A 27,793-nucleotide genomic window follows, 5' to 3' on the forward strand; every position below is an offset into this window, starting at 1 on the left:
CTCCCTTGAAGTGATTTGGGCTGAAAGAATTAAATATGATTGGGAATAGTAGGCTGCTAAACGCCCCTAAATTCTAGCAGCTGCCTTTTGTCTAATGACGATTAGAGCTAACTACTGCCAGTCCTCCTCTTTTTGCTGAGGAAGCCTGGCCCTGAGCTAACATCCGTGCCCATCTTGCTCTACTTTATACGTGGGATGCCTGCCACACCATGGCATGCCAAGCGGTGCCATGTCCACACCCAGAATCCGAAGTGGCAAACCCCAGGCAGCTGAGAAGCGGAACGTGCAAACTTAACTGCTGCGCCACCGGGTCGGCCCCGATTAGTATCACTGAAAACTATTTTGATGTCTTTCAGGCATCAGCTAAAACCTAAATCGTTAGATTGGAAATGGAATTGATAAGAAGAGAAAGCCTGGTTAATTGACGACTCATAATTTGACAGTAGCTTCTTAAAGTAGTTAATATTTTGAATCTTCATACTACTAAGGTTTATCTTTTTTCCTTTAATATTATACTTTTAGAAGATTTATGGTATTCTTTATCATTTTATGCACATTCATTGGGCAGAGTATTTTGTTTTTTCTGTTTTTTTCCTCTGGAGGAATACATTTCCACTTTTAGAACAAAGTGTGAAGGAAGGAATGTTTTACTTGCAGAAATGTTACCAGGACTATGTTCTGTTAATCGGGGCACCCACACTCACAGGTGCACGTTTACATAGACACGGTTGATTTGTTTTACGACTATTATTCTGTGTCTCTCCTAGATAAAGAAATGGAGGCACAGATTGGTGAGATAATTTGCCCGGAGTTGCGCAGTAAGCTAGAGGCCTTCCTAGGTGACTGTTCATAGTTCTTGTGTTTCCAGAGACAGAATAAGTTGATTAAGCTGAAAGAAGCACAAGCCTACATATTATAATCATAAGTATATATATGCAGATGTATATAGACAAAACATGTATTACTGTGAGCAAAAAAGCATGGTGGGAAATAATCATTATAGTTTTATTAAGTTCTTGTGCTGTCTCTATCTAGATGTCTATCTGTAGTCATCACCTAGCCATACAGTTTTAGTTTGTTATAAACTGTACTGTATAGCCAAGGAGGATTCTGCCAAGAAAATAAATTGTAAAAAGAAAACTCTGAGGATGGCACTGGATTGTAATGTTGTGACCCTCTACCCATGAACACTGAGACTGAAAAATTGAAAGAGTACTGAATACTGAGTCAGGAGGCTTGAGTTCCTGGTCTGCACTCTGACACAAGTCTATCCATGTGAACTTACGCATGCTGTTTCACTTTGGGGCCTCTCTTTGTAAAGTGAAAATGTGGCCTTGGTGTCTAAAGTTCCTTTCAGTATTTAGACTGTAGGGTTCCCAGGGGCTGGAGTATTGCATCAGGATCCAGCCTGGGGTTTGTGCTATTTGCAAGGCCCCCGGGGAACTGCCTCATCCTTTTTTCCGAGGAGATAGCGTATATTATCCCACAGAGCCCAATAATGCAGTGAGCTGTAGTGTTGGGAGGTGCTTCTTCGTTGGGGACTGAGCCTGGGTTGTTTATAGTAACGTACAAGGATCTTGGAATGAGGCCAGGAGATGTAATTTCTGTAACCAACTAGTTGCCTACTCAAAAGTTTGCTAGGACCCATTGACGTACGATATCATTCTGTCTTTGGAGTAAGAGAGTATAGAAACATATCTCCTGTTAAGGAGATATATTCAAGGGCTTTGAATTCAAGGATTCCCATTATCTTCCTATAGCAATTACCAAGGAAATATATTCTTGCTGAAAATAATTTTATAAATGTTAGCATGGAATGCCTTCATATCCTAATAGGCTTTTAAAAAATTAAATTAGTTTGGGTTTGCTGATTCTTTGCTCTCTCCCTAATACTGGTTATGACTTTTTTGTTCCATGCTGTGGAGAGTTGATAATATCTACAGTCCTCTTTTAATGTTGGTAACCTCTCTTTTCTGGATGAATTAGGAACTAGTATCACCACAGGAAAAGCTGATCTGAATGATTGTTCTTCCGTTATCCCATTGATACACACTATTTAGGCATTTGATTTGATCACAGCTTTAACACTAGAAGATTATAATCTTTATAATGAGGGAAATCATGAAGTACCTTTGATGATAATAGACTCCTCTGGCCTTTGCCAGCCCTTGTTTAGCACTGCTTCTGCTCTTCAGGATTTAGGTTGTTGATAGCAACATAGGGCTCTGGGGAGTGGTGACCAAGAACTGTGAGGAGGTTGCAGCTAAACTGCCTGGATTTTCCATGGATAGCCCTCTAGGGAACCCGGTACTTGCCTAATGTTAATTACCTATACCACAGCCTAATTGCTAAGAGTATAAATGTTTGCAGCAAACCTGTGTTGAACACCTGTCCTCCTTGTAGCTTTCATGCTCCTACTAGAAAATTGCATCTAGATATCCAATAGGAACATAATTCAGACCAATATTATTTTTTTCTCAAAATCTCCTCTGGCTTTTTCAACTTCCATTCCATTTCTAGTCTACTATGGTTAATAGTGAGACCATTTCCCCAGTCTCTCAAACTTGAACTTGAAAATTTGGAATTATCTCTACTCTTCCCACTCGGTACTTCCTAGATCTAATGTTATCAAACCCTGTTTGTTCCACGTCCAAAAGTGTTTTTCAAATCCATACTGCTTTTTCTTCCCTAGTGTCATACTGCTGAAGGTCAAACCCAGTTTATTTCTCCCCTGGACTATCAGCAGTCCTCTCAACTAAAATTTTTGTCTCTAATCTCTGTCCTCCTTGTACTCATCTCCCACCAAATTATCCTAAAAAAAAAAAATTGCTCTCTTGATGCAAAACCTATGTCTTTTGTTTTGTTGTTCTGCAATTTGCCTTTTCTTTTTTTTGTGAGGAAGATTGGTCCTGAGCTAACATCTGTTGCCAACCTTCCTCTTTTTGCTTGAGGAAGATTGGTCCTGAGCTAACGTCTCTGCCAGTCTTCCTCTCTTTTATATGTGGGACACTGCCACAGCATGGCTTGATGAGTGATGTATAGGTCCAGGCCTGAGATCCAAACCCGCGAACCCTGGGCTGCCAAAGCAGAGCGTGCAAACTTAACCACTACGCTACTGAGCTGGCCCCATGGAATTTGCTTTTTTTTAAGTCAACATCCTATTCTGGAAATTTTCCATGTAGTTCACATAGATCTATCTTTTTAGTGGTGCATAGGATGGGTATATAAAATGTGCATATTATAGTTTATTTAACCATTCCTCTATAAATGGACATTTATGTTATTTATGTTTTTTCTTTTGCTGATTTTTACAAAGAATACGGAAATGATGTCCTTTTTTTTTGGTGGAGAAGATTGACCTGAAGCTAACATCTATTGCCAGTCTTCCTTTTTGTGCTTGAGGAAGATTGTCACTGAACTAACCTCTGTGCCAGTCTTCCTCTGTTTTATACGTGGGATGCCACCACAGAATGGCTTGACGAGCAGTGAGTAGGTCTGTGCCCAGGATCTGAACCTACGAACCCTGGGCTGCGAAAGTGGGTCACACAAACTTAACCCTTGCGCTACCAGGCTGACCCCTGATTGTCCTTGAACATGTCTCTTTGTACAAGTGTGTAGATACCAAAAAGTAGAATTTCTGGTTCAAAATGAACATACATTTAAAATGTTAATAGATAACCAATAAATCATATTACAAAAAGTGCCTATCAGTTTACACTCCCACTCTCCATGCCCCCTTTTTTTCTTCCCAAGGCTGTTTTTAATCTGGACCTGGTGCGCTTTTCCCAGCCTCAATTCTTGATGGACGTATTCAGTCATTTCCTTGGTCGCTGTCAGCCACTGTCCACGTTTTGCTCAGCACAGGGGTGCGCCAGGCCCTCTGCTGTGTGTTGGAGATGTAGCGCTGGCTCCCGTGGGTTCGCTCCCTGCCCTCACCTGGCTCACACTCCTGCACACACCACTCTCTGCCCTTCCCAGACTCTTTATGCAATTGCAGCTGCTCTTCTCTCTTCCTGGTATGACTTTTTTTTCTTTCAGCTTTTCTGCCTGGAGAATTTTCTTTGATCATTCTTTTGCCCTTTAACCAACTTAGGTTTTATCTTCTGTCATATCTTCCCCATCTCCCCTCAGGTTAAGTTAGATAAGCCTTCCTCAGTGGTCTCTCTTAACACTTAACTTACAGCCATTTTATAGTCTTTATCCTCAAGAGTTTTATTTACTCGTTTATATATGTGTGTGTGTGTATGCGTATGTGCATATGCACACACATACCTGTAGAGACCTCTCTTGTCAGATTGGAAACTCATTAGGGGCAAGAACCTATGGTATTTACCTTAATGCTCCCCCAGCTTGATGCCTTACACACTGGATGCTTGATAAATGTTGAATAAGTGAGTGAGTAACCAGCTATCAGATGAACTTATTTTGTGCAGGGCACGCTGAGGCTTGTAAATATGACTAAGATCTGGTCTCTTCAAAGACCTACCTGTGCAGTCGTGGGGAGGAGCGGACTGCGAGGCAGATTGTGATAAGCTCTGTGTAGAGGTGCAGATAAACTCCAGAAGAGAATTTGATGGGGGAGGCAATTCTCATGAGTGAGAGATGCTGGTAAATTTTCAGATGAGAGGATTTTTCTTGCTTGTGCCAGGTATTATGAGGGATACACATAGTGACAAGCCTGGCTTTAAGAATTTTTAGTCAAATAGGGCCTTTGAGCAGAGATTGGCAGACTTTGGCCGATGGGCTAAATCTGGTCTGCTGCCTGTTTTTGTACAGCCCCTGAGCTAAGAATGATATTTTACATTTTTAAATTGTTAAAAAAGAAGAAGACTATTTTGTGCTATGTGAAATCATATAATTTCAGCATCTGTAATTAAAGTTTATTGGGACACAGCCCTGTTCATTTGGTGAGTGGCTCTCTCTGACTGTTGGTGCTCCCACAGCAGTGTTGAGTGGTTGTAACAGAGACCGTTTGGCCTGCAACACCTAAAATATTTACTCTCTGGCCCTTAAGAGAAACAGTTCCCTGACCCCCCGGCTTGAGAGGATGGGAGATTCTGATAAAGTAGAGAGAAGGACATTCGTACTGAGAGTAGTAGTTTGAGTTAAGAGAGTGGGACAATGAGTACTGCAGTCTTATAGAAGCTTTAGAGCTGAAATTATGACCTAGCTTAACCTTTTATTTTACAGAATGGGCAGAAGATCACAAATCTTGTCAGAGTCCACGTGACTCGTAAGGGATGTGTGTGCTGGAGTGACTGGAGCAGAAGCTTGAGGGCTTTCGAGGAGGATAAGATTATTGTTGGGGTAGGGCTGGGTGGTGGATGGCCTTGCCCTTGAAACATGAGAGTTGAAGACCTAAGCACAGACTTCTTTTCTCTCTCTAATGTAATATTTCTTTTTTCTCTTGTATTTCTAGAAGGCCTTTGAACCCTACTTCGAGATTTTGGAAGTATATTCCACAAAAGCCAAGAATTATGTGAATGGGCATTGCACCAAGTATGAGCCCTGGCAGCTGATTGCATGGAGTGTCGTGTGGACACTGCTGATAGTCTGGGTCTATGAGTTTGTCTTCCAGCCCGAAAGTAAGTATGCTGTCCCCTCTGTAAAGATAGAGCGGAGTTTACTAGCCTGGGAACTTATGGCTGACAGATTGGACTCATTTCTTGCCTTTGGTTTGGTTCTGATTTTTTAAATTTATTTAAATGGGAAGTGGACATTGTCTTCTAACTGGTAAAGTTATCTCTTGTGTAACTGTTACTGCTTACCTATACTGTTGATTTTTCTAGATTTGCAGCTTCCATAAAAACTCCTGAGAAATTAGTCATTTTAAGGATCCGCAGATACCTCAGAGTGTGGCTTAAACCTTCTTTAGTTCCAGTTTCTTGCCTAGAATGTAATTGTATCACTTGGAATTTCCCAAGCAGGAATTTATTGCTTTCTTTTTAGGCCATCCTTTTCAATAAAGATTATGTGAAATTGGAACAGGACTCATGCAGTGATAGTATGAGTGCCTGCTATGTGACGGGCACTGTGCTAGGCTCTGGGGAGTAAGTACACAAGTAATACAAGGTCCGTGTCCTTTTGGAGTTGACTTCTGTCATCAGGGAACAGTGCACCTTGAGCTTCCTGGATAGTGATTCAATGAGCCAGATTGACATGGGGAAGAAAGAGGCCACTTCTCAGGAAATACAGAAGGAAAGCCTCTTAGTGATCAACTTATAAATCCTCCATCCTTCCTAAGGTGTAAGCTCCTCTCCTGCCACCCCTCTTCCCCAACCTGGAGATCTGGTTTCCTGTTACTTCCTTGTGAATTCTTATCCCCCTGCAGGCTGTGCTTGGTATGTTTTGCTTGATTTCATCTAAATACAAATGGTAGGAGTGGTGGTGGGTGTTCTGTGACTCTGCCGCGCCCCTTCCCCACTCTTATAGGGTATCTGAGTTCATTTCCTTGGGATAAGAAACCAGTAACATTGAAGAGAATCGCTTGTCGTTTCTCTTTTGTTTAAAATTTCCGTAACTATTTGCTTCCCTGATAACATCGGTGTGAAGGGGCTCTTTAGCTGTACTTTTTCTGCTTTTCTTCCTCTTCCCTCGAGAAAGTCCAGATTCTGTTTTATCTGTTTGCATGCAGATAGCCATTGAGCCATTTTAGTAAAATTGCAGAGTTATGGCGTAGTAAACATTGCACTTAATTAAAGTGGAAAGGAGACATGACTGCCCTGTCTACGTTTTAGTACACTCCAGCTTTGAAAACCCTGTCCTTAGTTTCTGCTCCTGCACCTTGAAAGATTCCCTCATAAATTCTGACAGATTAGATGGACCGCCCTTCTGCTGCATCTGCTCTCTGGTTTGGAAGTGGACCCAACCCTTGTCTTGCTGCTCAGGCTTATTTCTTTCCCGGGAAGCATTGGTTTCAGTGGTGCCCACCATCCTGTCCTTCCAAGTGAAGTGACCTATTGCAGAGGACTCTAAGGAGTAGCAATAAATGTACTTTTCCTCCTTTGTTTTTTATTGTGATGAAATGTACATAGCACAAAATTTACCATTTTACCCATTTTTAAGTACATTTAAGTTCACTGGCATTAAGTATATTCACATTATTGTCTAACCATCACTGCCATCCATCTCTAGAACATTCTCGTCATCCTAAACTCGAACTCTGTCCCCATCAAACACTAACTCCCCATTACACCCCACCCCCCCCCCCGACTCCTGACAGCCACCGTTCTCTGTGCCTTTCCCTTTAAGGTAGTGTATTTGTAAACTGGACTATGTTTAGAGATCTTGAGATTGATATTTCTTTTCTCTGGTTAGTGTTCGCTTTAGGTATTTACTTGGGTTTTCAGTTCTGTGGCCTGCAGTGCCCGCGTGTGTTTTGTTTAACTGGTAGCAGAAGCAGAGCTGTCTTAGGTCCTGGTACTTACTCATCTGCCTTTAGTGTTCAACAAGAGCATGCTGGCCTCTGAGCATTCCGTGAGAAGTTAGCAGTGGCAGTGTGTTAATGCTGCATGCCGTCTGAATCTCTGTGAGCTCAACTCCAGGCCATTTTGGTTGTTTCATTTTTAATAACATTTTTTTCTTGTTACAGAAGTAGTGCGTGCTCATTGTAGAAAATTAGACAATATAGATAAGCCGTAAGAAAAAAATTAAAATCTTGCTACCTAGAGATAACCACTATTTATGTATCTATATCTCTTTTTAAATCTGAATCAGGTTGGACTATACAAAATATAGTTTTTATAGGTCAAAAATTGTTGAATATTGGCAATTTCATACAGTTTATCACATATGCACGCATAACGTACTTTTTATTTTGTAACTTCCAGCTTGAATTTTAGACACAAATGAAAATATCTTCCCTCTAGAGATCAGAGATAATTTTGGTAGAATTGCCATTTTTTTCAGCACCTTGCTCGTGTTAGGAGTATTCTCTGTGTCACTGAACAATTGAGTTGTTTTTAGTTTATTGCCTGAGGAGTCTAAAGTCTGGACTAGTGATAAATTTTGCTGTTTTTCAAACTCTGAATACCCTTCTGAGGGGGAGAGGGTCATGCTGGAACACCGGGTAGACACTGGAGTAATTAAGAACTGGAAGGGGCAGGACGTTGGGGCATGGAGGGGCGGGCAGAGGGTCGCTCTCTAAAGTGTTCTCTCTGCTTTAATTCTGCTCCCCGATTATCAGCTAGTGTGCTACTACTTGACGTTGATTTTAACTGTGGGGCTGTCCGTAGTTCACCAACAGAAATCAGACTTATGTGGTAGGAAGAGGCAGTAAACTCCAGTTTCCAGCCATGGCACTGTGGGCAACACCCTTAAGCTCTCTTAGCATGTTTCCTCACAATAAAATGGGCATAATCACACCTGCCTCACCTAGTTATAGGGTGATATGAGGGTTGAGTGGCGTCATTTGTGACCTGGAAAGAGCCATGCGTTGTTTTTCTTACACTGGCATTTCCTATTTTATTACCTTAAAACATAATAATTACTTTTCTTTCTGTACCTCTGGGGACTTTTACTTTTGAGATAGTCTTTTTAGGTCATGACAACATAATCTTTTCATTTTTACCGTCTCTAATCCTGTATTCTGTTCTTTTTACCCCATACCATTTTATCTCACAACTTTCACAAAATTAGTCTATTCTTTTCTCCTCCACCTAGTCACATAACTGTTCTTTTGGACACCTGCCTCAGTTTGCTGATTTTTAGACCTCTCTTATTAATTAATTACTTGATCTATTAAATAAGGAGTGGTTCCGAATCTTTACAGCTTTGACGTTGTTAGACATAGTCAAATAACAAGCAACTTAAGTATGCAACATTGTTATTCTCATTTGATGGACTGTTGTGGTAACATTGAAAAACATGTTTAGGAAGAATTTTTAATAATGTAGAAAATGCTGTAAGTGAGAAGAGGACACCGTATTGTACATACAGCAAGATCTCAGCTGTGTGTTACAATGTGTAGAACATAGAACCAAAAGGAAATACCCAAAATGTAAACAAAAAAGTAACTACAAACAATTGATTTCAATTCCTTTGCCTTCTTATTCTGTCTGTGTCTTGGTTACCTGGTTTTGTCCTAGACATTTACAGTGTTGACCACAGTGGTAGGCACTGGAGAGTGAAGTAGGCGCGGGGGCAGCCTAAGCACAAATCACTGGTAGAAACGCAGGCATCATACAATGCCAAAAGGAGGTCCAGACACGTTCTGGTTGCTGAGAGAGGGCACCTTCAGTCCAGGGAAATTGGAATGACCAGATCTCCCAGGAATGCAGTAAAAGTTCATATGCAGTACATGCCTTGCATAGAAGCTGGTCTAGAATCCTTACAGACTCTTTGGGATAACAGAAAATTCCTATTGTGCATTTGAAGCAGTGTAGAGTCCTGGGGGTCTAGGACTGAAAAAACAGACTTCAGTTAAATCCCTGCTCCGTCACTGATTTGATCTGTCACCTTGAGCAAGTTATTAATGCTTTGATCTTCAGCTGCTTGTGGATAGTATGTAGTGTCTTCTATGCCAACCTCAAAGTCTTGTTGTTGGAGGCAGTTGAGATATATTGAATGTGGATTCTTTGAAAGGTAGAATAGGGGGCTGACCCAGTGGTGTGGTGGTGAAGTTTGCATGCTCTGCCTCGGTGGCCCCAGGGTTTGTGGGTTTGGATCCCAGGCACAGATCTACACACTGCTTGTCAAGCCATGCTGTGGTGGCATCCCACATACAAAATAGAGGAAGATTGGCACAGATGTTAGCTCAGGGTCAATCTTCCTCACCAAAAAAAAAAGTCTAAAGAAAACAAAAAGGTATAGTGGTCTATTTAGATGCCCTGTACTTATAATTATTGTAATTGACAGAATCAGAATTCCGTATTTGTCCTATGTACCACCTGACAGAATGGAGTCTGATTGGTATTCATGATACTGAAGGCCTTTTTAGGTCCAGAAAATGTTGCTAGGATATGTGTTGATTGAGTTACTGGAGCATAGATCCTGAAAAAAAGCATGGGTTGGTCATTTGTTTTGGAGGAGGGAAGAGAAATGTTGGACATCTGGAAACATTGGGAAGGTAAAGAACTCTGGAATACATGTCATGTGACCTGGCAATTCTGTTTCTGGGAATTTATCCTGTAGGTATACTCTCATGAATGCAGTATGGTGTGTGTTACAAGGTTATTTCAGCATGGTTTGTAATAGCAAATATTAGAAGCAATCTAAATGTTTGTGAGGAAGGAGCAGGTTAAATAAATTATGGTATATCCATATAGTGGACTACTCTACAGCTGTAAAAATGAATGAAAAGCACTGGTCTTTAAGAGAATATTCCTACGTAGAAAAACAAGGTCTAGTACAGTGTTAGAATATGCTACCTTTTGTGTAAAAAGAGAGACAAATAAGAATATATCTTTATTCCTGCTTCTATATGCATAAAGAAATTCGAGAAGGGTATTCCAGAAACTTAATAGTGGTGTTTGCCTGAGGGTAGGATAGGTTCTGGGGGATAGATGAGAGGGAAACTTTTAACTCTGTGTTTATTTATTTATTTGTTTGTTTGGATCATGTGAATATATTACTTATTCAAAAAATTAAATTTAAAAGGTTTTTTTTTGAAAGGAAAGAAACTCTACCTTTGCGATCTGAAGGCAAGTAAGATTGCAGAGGACATACTGAATAGTTCAGACATTAGGGCTAGCAAGTCATATTCATGGAAATTTATTTGGGTAATAGAACCATTTTTTCTTTTAGGTTTATGGTCAAGGTTTAAAAAGAGATGTTTTAAGCTCATCAGGAAGATGCCTATTATTGGTCGCAAGGTAAGTGGAATCTTTGTAGATCTTCTTTCCCCTTCTGCCCCCATGATCATCCCTCTTTCTTTCTATTTACTGACCCTAGTGTTCTCAATGGGGAGGGGTAATCTTGTCACCCACCTCCAAGGAACATTTGACAATGTTTGGAGACATTTTTATTATCACGGCTGGAGGGGAGTTCTGTTGGCATCTAGTAGATAGGGAGAGGCCAGGGATGCTGCTAAGCATCCTGCACTGCACAGGACATACCCCACAACAGAGAATTATCTGGCTCCGAATGTCAGAAGGGCCAAGATTGAGAAACCTGACCTAACCCTTTCTCCAATGTACTTGACCAAAGGAGAAAGGAGATGTCTGTTAAGGAAGAATTTAAAATTAGAAAACTTGACAGGAGTGACAGGATGCTTTGGGACAGTATTGACTGGGCTGAATTTAAATATCTGGGGGTTGGGTGCTTAGATGGTTTAGATCAGAGTTGGCAGATTTTTTCTGTAAAGGGCTAGGTATGGAACTTTTTAGGCTTTGCAGACCTTACCGTGTCTGTCACACTCTTCAGCTCTGCCTTTGTGGAGGCAAAGCAGCGACAGGACGATAGGTAACAGAATTAGGCTGTGTTCCAGTGAACCTTTCCTTGAAAAACAGGCATAGGTCAGATTTGGGCTATACTTCACTGATCCCAGGTTTAGAAACTTAGGGAGGAACAGAGCTCTCCTGCCGTTTGTACCGATCTATAGTGTAGTGTGTGTTCCCTTCACTGCTTCCTCTCTGCCCTCCCCCCGCTGAGGAGGAGACAGTCACCCCTCTGCCCTTCCCGCAAGTTCTTTATCACAAGTGCAGATAAACAGGCTCCACTGCAAGCTCTAAGCAGATGAGTCCTTGAGGTCTTCATCTCCCTTAGTCCCTGCCCCGCCCTCAACTTTCCTGCAAGCTCTGTTTCACTCTTGGCTTTCAGTTCGCTTTCCCCATTCCTGGCCAAACCAAAGAAGATGTCAGTTATCTCTGGCCATTGACTAAAATCCATTCAGACCACTTTGCTAACCCTCCTGGAACTATGTATTTTCGGATTCATTTCCTGTGGAGCAGTGGAAACAATAACGGGTGGAAAAGGGGAATGAGACTCAATGGGCTTTCATTTGACTCCAAATCTTATGAAGCCCTAAAATTAAACCCCCTCCGTCCTTCTCGAGTGAAGGGTAGAGGGGAGGGAAGATACGAAGGACGGACTGGATTACCAAGGATGATAGCATTTCCCCTTATCATTGCTGGTATTTTTTCTGCCCGTGTTCTTCACGCTTTTCTTCTTCAGTTTCAGATTTTGAGACAAATACTAGGGTTCCAGAACTTATTCTTAAATTTATAAAATAACAGAATTGGAAGGTACTTAGAAACTATATAGTCACCTTTCATTTTTAGAAGCAGATTTTGAAGCTGAGAGACAAAAGTTACTTGTTTTGAGTGAGTATGTGTCCCCCTCTCATTCATCACTTACGTTCACGTGTTCACACGTGTTAGTACTGAGCACCTGTTCCGTGTCAGGTGCTGGTCTAGGTGCTGAGGGTATTGTGGGAACAAGACCAAGTCCTTCCTCTGTGAAACTTATATTTTAGTAGAAAAGACTGAAAGTAAATAAGTAAACAAATACGTAAGAATTTCATTTTGAAATAAATGCTGTGAAGAAATTAAAACGTGATAGAGGCTCTGAGGCAACAGTTGGGAATGGGGAAGTACTTGCCGTGCTTTCTGATAGCCCTCTTACTATCATTTTTTGTCTTTTATTTTATTCCAACAGCAGAGTCTATGCATGAAGCTCAGCTTTCAAAGTTTGTTCCTGTTGCATGGTTGCCGTTTATGCAGCGTAATTCTTTATTTACAACTTTAAAACTATCTTCATGTCCGTCACATGCCCATAGCATTGCCCACGCGTGTGGTCTCTACTCCCTGCCAGCACCTGCCTGTCACACTGCTGGAGACATGTTTTGAAGGAGTGGCTTCCCTGTGGTTTCATTGAGGGCCACAGCTAAGAAGCTCCTCCTGTGTGCTTGTCATGCACAGCTAGAGATGAGGGAATCTAAAGTTTGGAGTGAGCTCTTGGGCACCAAACTTTAACAGATGTTGCTGAGACCGTATCACTGTGACACACAAAACTTGTGACACATTGCTGTTCTTCCCCAGACCCTACCACCAAGACCCTCTTATCACAGTCGGCAGCCCCTGCCATTCTACCTCCTTACTCTGTTCGAGGTTTGTTTTTATTTCCCAGCACTTTTCATGACCTGACTTTTATTTTCTGTCTCTGCTGCTAAAAGAAGCTTCATGAGAAAAGGAGTTGTTGTCACTGTATACTGCTTAACTGTATTTTGTTCACTGTGTATCCTGGGCCCATGGTAGTAGTTCAAGAGATACTTACTGAGTATGTGAGTAAGTGAGTGAATGAAAGGAAAGGTCTCAGAAGCTGTTGCTGTGAGGATGGAAGAGAAGTAACCATAGTTGATAAATTAGGTGGCAGAAAGGACCTTGCTCCTCGTAGCACTTAGGGTCAGTCAGTCCAGGCTGTGGACAACCTGAGGACAGAAAATACAGGCTTCCTGGCACTTCCTGGTGTGGCTTGGGCTTATCTGTGGGGAGTTGTGTGGGGCCTCCAGTTTCTCTGTGCATGTCTGTGGAAGGAGCTCATCACTTGCACAGACACCGGAATCCCTTTGACTGCTGCGTGGCCTCTTTTCTGGCTACTGTCCGTGGCCCTAACTTTGTTTCTTTAGCGCACACACTGTAGCTGCTGCTGGGGTGGGAACAAGGTCCAAATACTGCCGTCAGAGAAGTGCTGCCTCTAGCAAATGCAAACCAAACAAAGCGGTGGTGATGTCAGCATGGCAGAGGAATGGGGGGGATTGAGTGCATCTTTGACTTTCAGAGCAAGTTGACTTTTCAGACTTCTAAGAGACTGTTGGACATGCCAGAAAACAGCTGAACAGTTAAAATGTCGCATCTCTTTATGAAAAAATAGCGTCCCTTGTTTTGTAGCACTTGTGTGGTGCCCAGCCTCAAGCAGTTGACTTGGTGTCATATCTGGTTCCTCTACTCTCTCTCCTGTATTCCTCTGTCTCCTTTTTAACTTTGTCTTTCTTACCTTTGGAGATCCAGGATAAGTTGAACAAGACCAAGGATGATATTAGCAAGAACATGTCGTTCCTCAAAGTGGATAAAGAGTATGTGAGAGCTCTACCCTCTCAAGGTCTGAGCACGTCTGCAGTTCTGGACAAGCTCAAGGACTACAGCCGTCTGGGTATGGTTCTCTGCAAATGTGTGCTCTCTCCTTTCTTAACGGTGCTAGTTTGCTCATTGTTTCTGTTTGCATAGGTTAAGAATAGTTTATCCCTGGTACATATACTTTCAGGAGGGCCTGCTCCCTTTCTCAGAGGCTGAATTTCGTATTTTAAAAATTATGTTTAGATTCATCCTTTATTCAGAAAGCAAAGCAATCTCAGAAACAGTGGAACTTGGTTCTGTTTCCTTTTCTAAGCCTGAATAAAAAAGAAACATTTGTTTTTTAAAAAAGAATATATATAATAAAAATGAAATACAGATTCATTATGAAAATTGTGAAATCTGCATGAAGGCACAAAAGAAAATAAAAAGTCCCTGTAATTCCGTCATGGAAAGATAAACACAGATGAGAGATACATATGTACGTAACAAAATGTTGTTAGTGTTTTGTGTGATAAACACACACACGTACACGTATGCATGAGCACATATGAGAAGGATAAATGCAGCTTAATGTTTGCGAGTACAGCCCATGGAATCAGCCTGGATTCACATCCTGGTTCTGCCACTTAAAGTGTGACTTTGGGTGAGTTACTTCTCTATGCCTTGGTTTTTCTCTCTCTACAATGGGGATAATAATAATAGTACTCACCTGAAAGAATGATCATAGAGATTAAATGAGATCATACAGGTATATATAATACCTGGCATACAGTATGTGCTCAATAAATGTTAGCTATTATTAACACAAGCACAGTAAGATCATATTACAAATACTTTTTTAAAATTGGCTTTTTCGTTTGGTATGATTTAGATTTATACAAAATTTGCAAAGGTAATACAGAGATTTCCCGTGTACCCTTTACCCAGCTTCTCCTGATGTTAATTTGTCAAAACTCAAAATTCATGTTGGTACAGTACTATTAACTACAAATTCTGGTCCTATCCCACCGGTTTTTCCACTAATGTCCTTTTTTCTGTTCTAGGATCCAATTCAGGATACCACATTACATTTCAACAAATGCATTTTGAAATTTCTAATTGACATATGTTGAGTTTTTGACATTGGATGGTACAAAATTAGGTACAGTCTGGGATTTATAAATGATAGGAAGCAGGGTTTAGTACTGGGAGGCCTGTATATTAAAGATTTACATGATTATGATTATTTACATGATTGCTGCCACCGTATTTCCTTCCCTTCCCTTTTTAAGTCAGTGTCCATTGCCATGCTCTGTAGCACCAGTAAAAGAGCAGGAAATGAAACTGTGTCCTGCTTTTGAAAGGCTGGAGACCTCTGGTCGGAAGAGATGCATGGTACAGACCAGTGTCCTCTAAGGAAAGAGGGAAAGTAACACTGGCAGCAAGCCAGAGCTGGGCAGATTGGGTGAAAATGAGGGGTTGGTTTGGATAGTCACTGCTCAGTGTTCTGCTCTCTTGTTGGAGCTGAAGATTTTGGATTTCTAGAGCCCATGGATGTAGTTTTAAGTTACTGTGTTTCTGTGATAGGTTTCTCACTACTCGCTTTCAGTAGGGCTCAGCCATGCCGTAGCAAAAGGAGACGCCCATATCAATAGATTTGTTGGTATGATGTAGAATGTCTCTGGGGAAGCACCTCAGACAGGACGTGGAAAGTTGGACCTTATATTCTGGTCAGGAGCCTTTCCTCCGAGCTTTATCCGCATGTGACTGCGTTCCTGATCCTGAGTGCCGCAGCCTGTGTTGCTGGAAGCAGGTGGCTAATTCTGTGTGGGTTTCCACGCTCCTCTGAAGGAGGGGCTCCTGAGACCAGGATGCCGAGGGTTCATATCTCGTCATGGTTTGTTTAGTCAGGGATTCAGTTCCCTGGCTCCAACTCTGATGATAGTATATTGAAATTTCACACTTTTGTGTTGCTTTTTTCTGCTCATATCACTTCCTTTGGGTAGGAAGGGAGAGAAGAAGGAAGCACTTGCAGAATAAGGTCAAGCCTAAGCCATACAGAGAACAGGAAATGAATATGGATCAAGGAAAATTTTTCTGCTGTTAGAAGGCAGTTGGGGATGATGACAACGTTATTGTTGTGCTAGCTTTGTTGTACCTAGATGCTGTTAATGTCTTTTTCTCACTGTTGATAGGAATTGATCTTATGTCTTTATTTTGCTGTGATAGCTCTTTATTGGGATTCTTTTTCTCAATCTGATATCCCAATGCCTTTGGGTTTCCACTCAAACTTTTTTTCCTTTTGTACCCAGAGGAGTTTCTTCCTATTTCGCCTTTATCAGAACCTGTCTTCCCAAAGGTTGCTGCGTGCTGACCCAGTGGTCGTACCTTTCTCTGCAGATGTCTTGTGGCAGGAAGGGAAAGCCTCCGGAGCTGTGTACAGTGGGGAAGAGGAGCTCACGGAACTCCTCGTGAAGGTGAGTGTCCAGCCCTCAGTGGGAGTGTGTGTGCTCTGTATTGGTTTATAGGATCTCACTTTTGCCTCCTTACTTTTATAATTAAAAAAAAAATTACTTAAGGAAAGTTTATTTTTAAAATAAAACTAAACAAGTTTAGAAAGTTTTTCTTTATCCAGACACAGGTGAATATGCATAATATTGTCAAAGACATCTTCAGTCTGTAAAAAAGAAAGATATTATTTACGTCTCCAGGTCTTACAGACACCCTGTGTAGGAGGCAGATTACTAGGGAAGGTAGTTCCATCATTTGAGGTTATTAATGCCAAGACCAATTTTGTCTGATAGCAGGAGACAAGGGTTGGAAATGCGGTAATAATTTCTTTTGCTGCCAGAATCTCAAATCAAATGATCTGAGAATGAGCAGTAGTCTCACCAATAATTCAAATAATTCTCGTTTTTGGTTGACTTTAGAATTGGCTTTAGCTTTTTCCGTTTCTAATCAAATTTATTTTTTAAACCCCACTTTGTCATATAAAATTAGTATTGGACCGATGGTCTCTCAGGTCTTTGTGTTTGATTATTATAACTGTGAAGCTGCTCACACCTCACTGAATATTACATGTGTTGCTCAGCTATATCTTTGCGTAATTCTGATCTTACACCTATGCTTAAAAGATCTGTTACTGGCTTCCCATTATCTTCAGGATAAAAGGCAAGCTGCTTATGTAACAGAAAATACAAGTCCTGTCATAAGCCAACTCCCACCTATTTTTTCAACCACTCCTTTTAATTTCCCACGTACACACTAACTCCTGCCTTTTCTCTTGACCGAGTATACACCTTGCTCTTATGTTGTTTTCCTTTCCCTCCTTCATTCCACCTGTTCTAAATGATGAATTCGTATTTATCACTCAAGGTTCCATTCAACAGACAGCTCCAGAACACCTAAGATGTCCATTATTCCCTCTTTAAGGCCCCTTACCATCATGTCCATACATCTGGTATTGTACTCACAGCAACAGCTCCTTTGTGCCAGACACTCTACTAGTGCTTTGCATGCCTTCTGTTGTTGACATATCGCTAGAACCCTATCAGATAGATACCATAATTATCCCCTTTAGCATATGAGGAACTGAACCTCAGAGAGGCTATTTGACCCAAGATTACATAGCTAGAAGTGATAAGCAAAGCCTAGATTTCAAACTGGGTTTGTTTGGTGTTTTAGTCTGTGCTTTTAACCACATTTATACTTCTCTTACCACATTGTAAAATAATTTATTTGCACGTCTGTCTCCTCTACTATATTTTGATCTTCTTTAGTTTGGGGAACATATCTTACCATTTTTCCAGTTTGTAGTGTTGTTCCTAATACCTAGAAACTTGTTTAGTGTGTGATTCTTTGTCCCATACAGTATGATTGTCTTACTTCCTGTCTGCTTGCATTTCTTTGCAGGCCTATGGCAATTTTGCCTGGAGTAATCCTCTGCATCCAGATATCTTCCCGGGACTGCGGAAGATCGAGGCAGAGATTGTGAGGATAGCTTGTTCCCTGTTCAATGGGGGACCAGATTCCTGTGGATGTGTAAGTGTATGCAAGTGGCATCCAATAATCTTATCTATGGTAGCTTAACATAGAAGATTTTATTCAAGACATTTTATTACACAAGTAATATGTGATTTTTGTAGAAAGAACCAGATTAACAACAGTTCTAAAATATTACTTGTAATTTGTAATCTAGAGTATCAAAATTTTTGTTCTTTTTTAAAGATTGGCACCTGAGCTAACGTCTGTTGCCAATCTTCATTTTTTTTTTCCTTCTTCTCCCCAAAGCCCCCAGTACATAGTTGTACGTTCTAGTTTTAGGTCCTTCAGTTGTGCCATGTGGGACGCCGCCTCAGCATGACCTGATGAGCAGTGCTACGTCTGCGCTCAGGATTCAAACTGGTGAAGCCCTGGGCTGCTGAAGCGGAGTGCTCAAACGTAACCACTTGGCCATGGGGCTGGCCCCTCAACATTTTAATATATGTTCTTCTAGATATTTTTTCTTTTCAGTTTTTTACTTTGAAAAGCAAACTTACATCAAGTTGCTAGAATAGTTTAAAGAATACTCTCGTTAGCTAAATAGAAGTATTTTGCTGCGTCTGCTCTCTTTGCTCCTTTCTCTCCCTCCCTCCCTCCCTCTCTTTCAACCCCCTATACATCCACCTACCTACCCATTTATCTATATAACTTTGTCAAACCATCTTATAGTTTTTTGAATATACTTCTTGTTTTACTTCAGCTGGAAGTTTATTATTTTGATATAAGTTGAATCCCATTTAGTTGATTTAGGAATAAAGGAAGAGGGTATCATTATATTTAAAGAGACATATGAGGATTCCTTGTTTCAGCTATTCTTTCCAGTAGATGTTTGTTAGTTTTCCTAAAGTGTGATTCATAAATTTCTGCCTAGATTTTTTACAACAAACTGATAATGCCTTCTCTAGAAAAAACTAAATCTCAGCTTGTGTGGAATAGTTAGATTTAACCCAGTATGCTGTAATGGTAACCTAAAGGTGCTAATCCTATCAGATACTTTCATATAATCTTTATAGTCTGCAAATTTAATTAGTGAAGGGCCCATCCAAAGATAAGAATATTTTATAGTTCCTTTTTGTTTTTTCCAGTAAGCAGTATTGTTTTTATTTTGTCTTGGCACCATGAAAAATCAACATGTTCATATATTCAGTAGCTAATAAAACTGGTATTCCTGGCATTCATTTCTCCAAAAACAATCCAAAAGTATTAAAAGTTGAACCAACCATAATCTAGCAATGGATTCCCTTATGCCATTTAGATGGCTGGGGTGACATGGAGGGGAGATGACAGTATACTTAGTGTTCATAGGTGCTCTCCTGTGCTATTAGACTCTTCATGACCTTTTAAGACACCATAGGTTAAACACAAAATGGTTTGGCCTTATCCAGTAAAGTTGAAGATACACGAATCTTTGGACCCTGAAATTCTGCTACTCGGGATATATCCTAGAAAAACTAGTGTATATCAGGATGGATGTGTATTTATAGCAGCCATGTTCATGATAGTTGAAAAGTGTTAATTCAAATGTCTGTCAACAGTAGGGTAGGTAAATTGTAGAATACTATGTATGCTTCAGTCCACTGTAGTTGTTACTCAGGTTGATGCTCAAATTACCCCATTTTTGGCCAGTGGGAGCTTCTTAATTTTGGCTCCTGGGTCATTTTGCATGACTCAAGTAGTCTTTGAAAGTTTCCTTTCTTTCCTTTCTTTTTTTTTTTCTTGGTGAGGAAGATTGACTCTGAGCGAACAACCATTGCCAGTCTCCGTCTTTTTTGCTTGAGGAAGATTGTCCTTGAGTTAACATCTGTGCCAGTCTTCCTCTATTGTTTGTATGTGGGATGCTGCCACAGCATGGCTTGATGAGCAGTGTATAGGTCTGTGCCCAGGATCCGAACCTGTGAACCCCTGGCCACTGAAGCTGAGCATGCAAACTTAAGTACTATGCCACCGGGCCAGCCATGTCTTTCCTTTTTTTTGACAAATTATTTTTATTTGATGAAATATTCCAGGTTCGCCTTGTACATTTCCTGCTCCAGACCCAGAATTAGCCATTTGTCCAAGGAGTCTTGGTTCATTTATAACTATATAAAATATTTACATGGTTCATAAGTCAAATTTATGGAGTAAGACAGATAAAAAAACTTTACCAGAATAAAATCCAGAGAGACAAGTAGAAAGTACAAGAGAGGTTAGGAGACATGCAGAGTGAGAAGGGCTAACACACATCTAATTGGTGTTTAAAAGCAGCCAGAAAAAATAGAGACCCTGTAACCTATAACTGTTAGAACATCTGATATTCCCAGTAGCAGCAGTGGCTGGAGCAGTTGGGGGTGATGAATGGTAAGCTATGAATTGATAATCGTTGGAGCTGGGTGATCCATGAGCCTTACCCGTCTGTCTCTGCTGGTTTCACTCATGTTGTCTTGTATCTTTATAATTGTCGTTTTTGTTTTTTTTTTTGTTTTTTTTTTTCACTATGAGCCACTCATTTTCCTGGGAACTTAACTGTGAGGCCTAGACTGAGGTTAAGTTCTTCCAGAAAGATTTGTAATTACTTCTGCCAGTTGCTGGGGCATTGCTGGGAAGTGCTACCACATTGGAACCAGTTTAAGTCCAGTTCTCAGCATGTAGTTTTGTACAGCAGAGGTGTGATGTGAATTCAGACCACAAACTCACAAAAATCTGTCTCCCCATAACTTCTTGGGAGATGTATTTTTCTTTACCTGTGCATCAGGGTTGAGAAAAGCAGTTTTTCCTTCTGTCCTCTTTGGCACCAGTGGGGTTTATTTCCTGTACCCCTGAGAATGTGGGTGTAGTCCCAGTGTTTTCAGCTGTCTCCTGTTAGACCTCTTCCCTTGGGCGGGCCTGGAATTTAGCTGCTGTCCATTTGTCTGAGTGAGAGTTTGAGGTCTCTAGGGGTTGGCAGCAACCCTCGAAGGTAAAGCCGGCTTTGGTACTTACTTATCTTGTAGGATTCTTGATTTTGCTTTGTTTGGGCATTCAGTATATTCCTTTATGTTAGCTTAGTGGTGGATGTAAAAAAATTTTTAAGTGTTTTATCAGGCTTTCTGGTTGTCTCAGGTAGGAGGGTCGCCCAAGGCAAATGTTCTATGTTGCTGGAAACAGAAGTTCCATAATTGTTTTTTTCCACGCGAGAGACCTTTGTATACTTGAAATCCTTTCCCCCGAATCTTCTCTTTCCCACGTATTTCCTAGGACACTCAGCTGTCCTTAGAGAACATGGTTTCACAGATGTCCAGCCATCTCCATCATTCTCCTTTGGTTCTCTCTGACCAGCCAGATGGACATAGTTCTCCAAGTGTGGAATGACATTGATCTTTCAATCTCTCTCTTTTTTATCTGGGTTCACTAAACTTATCTTAAACCTTTCCTCTAAGTCAGTATTTTTGTTCTCAGCGGTGTTTATTCTGTTCCTGATATATTTATTAATTCTGTATTGATGCTGTTTGGTACTTTGTTTTTTAGGTCTGCAGTCTCATTGTGTTGTTTCAGTGTCCAGTGTTTCAACTCTTGTTTTCTTGGATTCATGTTCTCATGATATTGTCCAGTAGGGGACAACAGTCATGAGGATTTTCCTTCTGTCCTTAGGTTGGTACCTTCTGAGTTGTGCCTTTATTTTGCAAACTACTTTTTTCTTTTTATATGTTTGCATAGTTACCATGCTATTTTCTTTCATCTTGGCTCATGCTTGGGTGATTCTCTAGACATTCTGTTTGTTCTGACGCATGGTGGGTGATTTTCTTGTCTGAGAGCGTTTGATTGAGGGCAGGGCTCAGCTAAAGCTTTGTTCCGTCTGTCCTAGACTCTCTAGGTGTCTTTCGAGAATGTGTTAAAGGTTATCTACCAGAGTTCACTCTGCCTAGTTGGAAGAAAGTAATTCCCTTTGGGCTGTGGTGATTTAGCCCATCCTGTGTCCCTCAAGTCTTCACTTTAAGAACCAGTCCTGATGTTCTCTCTCTCTGTTTTGCTTGTTTCTGCCTAGTGGCCATGGCTACCACTCACTGATCTGAAGCCAAGGAAAGAAAATAAGGAAGCTCCTTCCGCTTGCTTCTCTGAAGATTAGGAGTATTAATGATTATTAATTGATTAGGGGTATTAATGAGAATTCCCAGGATTTTGCTGACTCACCGGACAATCTCCGGGGCTTGGAGGAGGGGTTAGGAGTTGTGTTTTGCTCTCGGTTCTGCTTTAGAAACTTGTTCCTTTTTTTCTTTTCTTTTTTGTTTCTTCAAAGTTTTGCCGGTATTTGAAGTTTATTGCATTAGATTCTCTCTTTTCTTGTTTGGTGGTTGTTATGGCAGATAATTACTGCTTTTTTCCTTCATTCTTACGGTTATTGGGGGAGAAAAAAATCTGTAAAGTAGCTTCAGTCTGTCTTAATCCAGAAATCCAGCCTGTGGGGGTTTTTTGTATTGCTGCATTTGGACCATGCCTCTCGCATTCTGCTCCTTTCTAGTGGATGTGTCAGGGATCAGGAGGAGGATAAAGTCAAAAATCCCCAGTCCCTTCGAATGCTTAGACTTTTGTAAGAGAACTAATTACCTCTGGGATTATTCAAGTTTCTCTCTTTCTCTTGAATCTGTCTCTCTCTGTAAATCTCTCCGCCTCTGTCTCTCTTGATGAGCCACTTTCGGTGAAGAAAGTTCAGTTTACAGGTGGGAAACAGGAAGACAGCCAGATGGCTGAGCAGCCTTCAGCCTGTTCGCAGCTAAGGTCTTAAGCTCTTCTTGTTCATTGTTCTTCAACCTTAAACTAGCTTTCCTTTTGTTAACTTCATTTGCCTTAGTTAGAATGGGTGGGAGGTAGCTTCATATACTGAAAGAAATTAGGTTACCACAGAAAACAGTCTTGGCTTGTGCAAATGCCATTGGGTCCAAACAGCATCTAAAAGAAAGTTTTCCAAATAGGTCATGTTCTACCCTTGTTTTCTCACATCCATATCCTATGTAAGAGTGAGTTTTTATAAACGTTGAAAGAAGATGATTAATATAACAAGTAGTCATTGAGGTTTCTATCTTGTTAATTCACAATTAAATTTCTGTTTTTCTTTGGGTACAGAGGATGGAGGGAAATGGGAGAGTAGTAGCATATTTGAACACAGAATTTGGCCATCAGAAATAAAAATTATAAGTAGAATTTAGGCGTTCCTGCTTTTATAGTCAAAAGTACACTGTTGTTTGCCTAACACATAATGATGTTGATTTGATGAGTTAACAGGACTGAAAATAGGACATGTGAAGTGGGTGACTAGGGGGTTTGGAAATATTTTTGCTTAGGTCATTCCTGGGCCTTAGTAAGAGATTGATGCACTGCACGCTTGGACTTTGCTCGTCCTTTCCTGACTTTCTTCACAACTGGTTTGGTTCCACATGTGACATTCTGAGGTTTTCTGCTAGACCACAGGACATGCTGCTGATCTGCAGAGCTGATCTCAACTGTGAGCATTTTGTCTTCTCTAGCATAGAAATGCAGAGAAGGGTCCGATGTCCAAGACAGTGTGTTATCTTGTGGATGACGGTCACATGTTTCATAAAGACTTCCTGAATCAAAAAATGACTGACTTTGCTCAGCTAATCTGCCATGTAACTCTTGACCACTGGGATTGTCTATCCAATGGTATTTTTGTCCTATATGTGGATGTTATTTTAGGAAATTTCAGTAGTCACTCTCTCATTCCATCTCATAGTAAGCTACACTAAATATGAAAACTTAGAAAGTTTTACTTCTTATCAGCGGATGCTAATGGATGATATTGGGTGAATCCCTTTAGTCTCTCAGGGGCTCCATTTTCTCACCTGTAAAATGAAAAAGCTATCTAAGATTATGTGAATCTTTGGAGATGATAAATCTAAGAAAATATTGCCCCAGCTTTGCTTTTCTGTTCATTTTGAAATGATTCGTTCTTAGATGTTATCGAAGGATAGCCAGATGGGTATGATGTGCCTGTGTTGGTCATGGTTTACTGAGAGTGACCTTGGGCATTAAGAAATATTAATGGAAAGTCTTGGGCGTCAGCCATGAGGCTGGGTGCTTGGAATGCTGTCATGAACAGATTGGTCCCCACCTGCGTGAGTTTGTAGTCCAGTGAGGAAAAGAGGATAGATGAAACTACCCCCGAGTGTGTTTGTTTCATCTCTGGTAAGTAAGTTCGCCTGTAGCAGAGGGGCCAGGCCTAGCTGCAGGAGTTTTGTTTTATTTAAAACAGGAGCTTTTTTTTGATTTCAGATAAGTAAGATAAACTTCTGTCTAAGTAGAGGCTTCTACTTTTCTTTGTCTTTCAAGCTTGTCAAAACCACAAGTTCACTTTGGAATGTATGAATGTCTCTTGGTCTTGTAATGTATTGCATAGCTTACTAGAATTATAGCTTTATAATTTCACATTCTTCAGTGGGTATTGAAAATTTACAGCAAAGTCAGTAGCCCTGATGGTTTTGAGTGGTGTAAAATGCTCTGTCCTACCTGCAAGTGGACGAATTGCGGAAAGGGAAGTGGAGGCTGCACAGGTGGGTCTGGGCGGATGTCTGTTTGTCCACACAGTGTGGAGCCTCTGCCCATTCTTACTTAGTAGTTTTTACTCTGTTTCTGAACCAAAATTGGGCTTAGCAACAAAGCCAGACTCTCCTTCTGGAAGACGTGGCAGTGTCTGCTCCGCAGCATCCAAGACCTGATCTGTTCCTCCGTCAGACAGTGACAAGATCAAGGCAGGAAGTGCGTGCCCACAGCTCTAACTCCCCTCCATAGATAGCATCTCTTCTTTGTTACAGGTAACCTCTGGGGGCACAGAAAGCATATTGATGGCCTGCAAAGCCTATCGGGACCTGGCCTTCGAGAATGGGATCAAAACTCCAGAAATGTATGTATGTGTGGCTGTCCTTTTCCCCTTTTAGATTTGTCTCGTTGGAGTACTGCTCTGTGAAATGGCCTGACAGTCTGTTTTCCGCTTCTTCTCTTCCTCTGGCAGTTCTGGTCCTCTTTCCTCCTGTTCTATGCCCTGGACGCTTATCCCTTGACATTCAGCAAAAGCCTGAGTGGGTCAGCCAGTTAACTTTAAAGATCGTTCCCTTTGCCAGCCCCCAGGTTTATACCCGGTGTATACTGTAAGCAGAGTGAGATTCTTTTTCTACAAGTGACAGTTATAGGACTACATCTTTAAAATCCTGTGATATTTATTATAAATTATCTGGAGCCTAAGGAAAGCTCTCTACTTGTCTTAGTTCAGTGAAAGTTAAAATATGAATATGCTGCCTCAGGGTGCTCCCTAAAGAAGCCTGAGGGCTGTTTTCTGGGGGGAAAAATTTGAAAACTCTTTTGGAGATTTACCCATATTGCCATCCCATGGACCTAATTTTGGTATCTAGTTGCATTTTTTTGTCTTGACCCTTTCCTCGTACAGTGTGTTTATACCACATCTCTTGGGTTAATGTTTTTCCTACAAGTGTCAGTGACTAAGGGTTTTGCCACACATGATCTCATGCTGTGATTCATACTTAGCCTAAGAGAATAAATCAGGCCACCATCTTGCTTCGTGCGTCAACCTGCAGTGCTCTGTGCTTACTCGGTAATAGCGATTCTTCTCCCTTAAAGGGAACAGATCAGTTGTAAAATGAGTGCAGTAACTGAGAGAAGTCTGAAAGCAAGTACTCTTTTACTGTGAGAAGTTTCCTTTTTCGATACTATTTAAAGTGCTGCTTCCAAGTGTGTAGGAAAAATAGGGATTTTAGTTTCTCATAGGATCATGGTCTTTCAGAGATGGAGGGGACCACTGATCTGATGCTTGACTGCTGCTCTGACGTCCCTGCCGAGCAGTCTTACATTTTCTGCTAGAACATGTGTCACATCAGAAGCTTGCTTCCCGTCGAGGTACTGTCTTCAGGTAGCCGGCCATAGAAGGCTCTGCCTTGTGTGGAACTGATCCGTATTCCCTGCCCCGCATCTTTCATCTGCCAGCCGTAATTTATGCTGTGGATCCCCTGATGTGGGATTACTTTTGCGTTCTTCCTGTTGCCAAAATGATTTCCTAAATAGTAGGGAGAAAATTTCTATAGAAAATCAGTTGACTACTTCTTGTTTCTGCTTAAACAGAAAATTAAAATAATATAAGCACTTTTAAAAATCTGAGGAAAAATAATCAGAGGTTCACTCCTGGTAATTTAGATTAGCTGCTAGCTCTGCTTTCTCTGGAACCCTATTTTGATCTGAATTTCGTTATTCTCTTCTTCCCTGTCATTTAGTGTGGCCCCCCAAAGTGCCCATGCTGCATTTGACAAAGCAGCCAATTATTTTGGGATGAAGATTATTCGGGTTCCACTGAACAAAATGATGGAGGTGGATGTTCGGGTGAGTTCCTCGGAAGGGCTCTTGTCTGCCTTGGGCTGTGAGAAGCAGGAAGTTTACCTGATTGACTAGCTTTTCCATGTCACACACTGATGGGCTCAAAATGCCTTTGATTGTAGCAGCCTGAGTTGTGAAAACTGCCGTTGGCAGGGGTGGTGGATTGTAGCTGCAGTCTCTTCATAGACTCAAGAGTTCTCATAGGAGGGTGAGCTGGTTGCTAACTTGAGACTTTAAAGACCTGGGCTTTGCTTCAGCACCATCACTTGCTCTTCTTGGTTTGTAAAATTATCATTAAGACTCACTCTGATTTTGATTGGCTTGATGAGTACTGTTGCCGTTAAAATAGTAATTATGTTTTTCAGAAGTAAACTATCTAATTTACTAGCACTAGCATTATTTCCACTTCCCATCTTTATTGAGGTGTTAACTGATAATTAATTAACAAATAAAAAATTGTATGTAGTTAAGGTGTACAACTTGATGTTTTGATATACATATACATTGTGAAATAATCACCACAATCAAGTTGTTTAACATATCCATCGCCACACATAGTTACTATTTTCTTTCTTCTTTTTTCACGGTTAGACTACTTAAGATACCTTCTAGATCTCTACACAGATTTCAAGTATACAGTGCAGTATGGTTAAGTATAGTCACATGGCCATACGTTACATCTCCAGAACTTACTCACGTTGCATAACTGAAACTTCGTACCCTTTGACCAACGTTTCCCCATTTCCTTCATCCTCCAGCCCCTGGCAACCACCTATTTACCCTTTGCTTCTGTTTTAAATTTCACATATAAGTGAGATCATACGGTATTTGTCTTTCTGTTCCTGGCTTATTTAACGTAGCATAATGTCCTCTACGTTCATGCATGTTGCTGCAAATGGCAGGCTTTCTTTTTTAAGGCTGAATAATATCCCTCTAGTAATTATTTTTATACCTTGCATTTGTGTAGGACTTTCCAGTTTTCAGAGTGCTGTCAGAATCGCATTTGAGCCTCATGACAGCCCAGGGAGGTTGTAGAAGTTATTAGTGTTCTTGCAGTTCACTGATGAGGACACAGACTGGGTGAGGTGAAGTAGTTTCCTCCAGGTGCCACTGCTAGTAAGAGGGGCTGGGCCGCACATGTGGCTCTTTTGCCTTTTAGCCCAGTATTCTTTTTACCCTCACAGTGATTTTGTTCTTTTTACATTGTGCTCTCAGACTGTTTTCCCCACATGGACCCATCTGGCCTTGTTTGTGTTCTGCCCCTGTGGTGGGGAGGCGGTCTTCTCCTGGGTTGGAGAGGTGAAGGAGGGTGCACAGTGGACTGAAACTCAAATAGTAGCCTAGGTTGCTCTTGGCAGCAGAAGAGAAGAGCAATTGTGACGTGGCTTCTCATTTTCCTCTAAACTTTGAAC

The 27,793-nt window shown here is 41.0% G+C and overlaps 1 protein-coding gene across 4 annotated transcripts in view; it reads left to right on the top strand.

Moving 5' to 3' along the window:
* SGPL1 (sphingosine-1-phosphate lyase 1) overlaps positions 1-27,793 on the top strand; it is a 51,054-nt gene that overhangs the window by 15,537 nt on the left and 7,724 nt on the right. For all 4 annotated transcript variants that reach the window (XM_070612231.1, XM_070612220.1, XM_070612223.1 and 1 more), the window contains exons 3-9: positions 5,420-5,585; positions 10,744-10,811; positions 13,941-14,088; positions 16,392-16,468; positions 17,904-18,032; positions 24,815-24,903; positions 26,282-26,387. In XM_070612231.1, the coding sequence (XP_070468332.1) occupies positions 5,420-5,585; positions 10,744-10,811; positions 13,941-14,088; positions 16,392-16,468; positions 17,904-18,032; positions 24,815-24,903; positions 26,282-26,387 (783 nt within the window). The remainder of the gene's footprint in view (positions 1-5,419; positions 5,586-10,743; positions 10,812-13,940; positions 14,089-16,391; positions 16,469-17,903; positions 18,033-24,814; positions 24,904-26,281; positions 26,388-27,793) is intronic.

This window comes from Equus przewalskii, chromosome 1, assembly GCF_037783145.1.
Source record: "Equus przewalskii isolate Varuska chromosome 1, EquPr2, whole genome shotgun sequence".
NCBI lineage: Eukaryota > Metazoa > Chordata > Mammalia > Perissodactyla > Equidae > Equus > Equus przewalskii.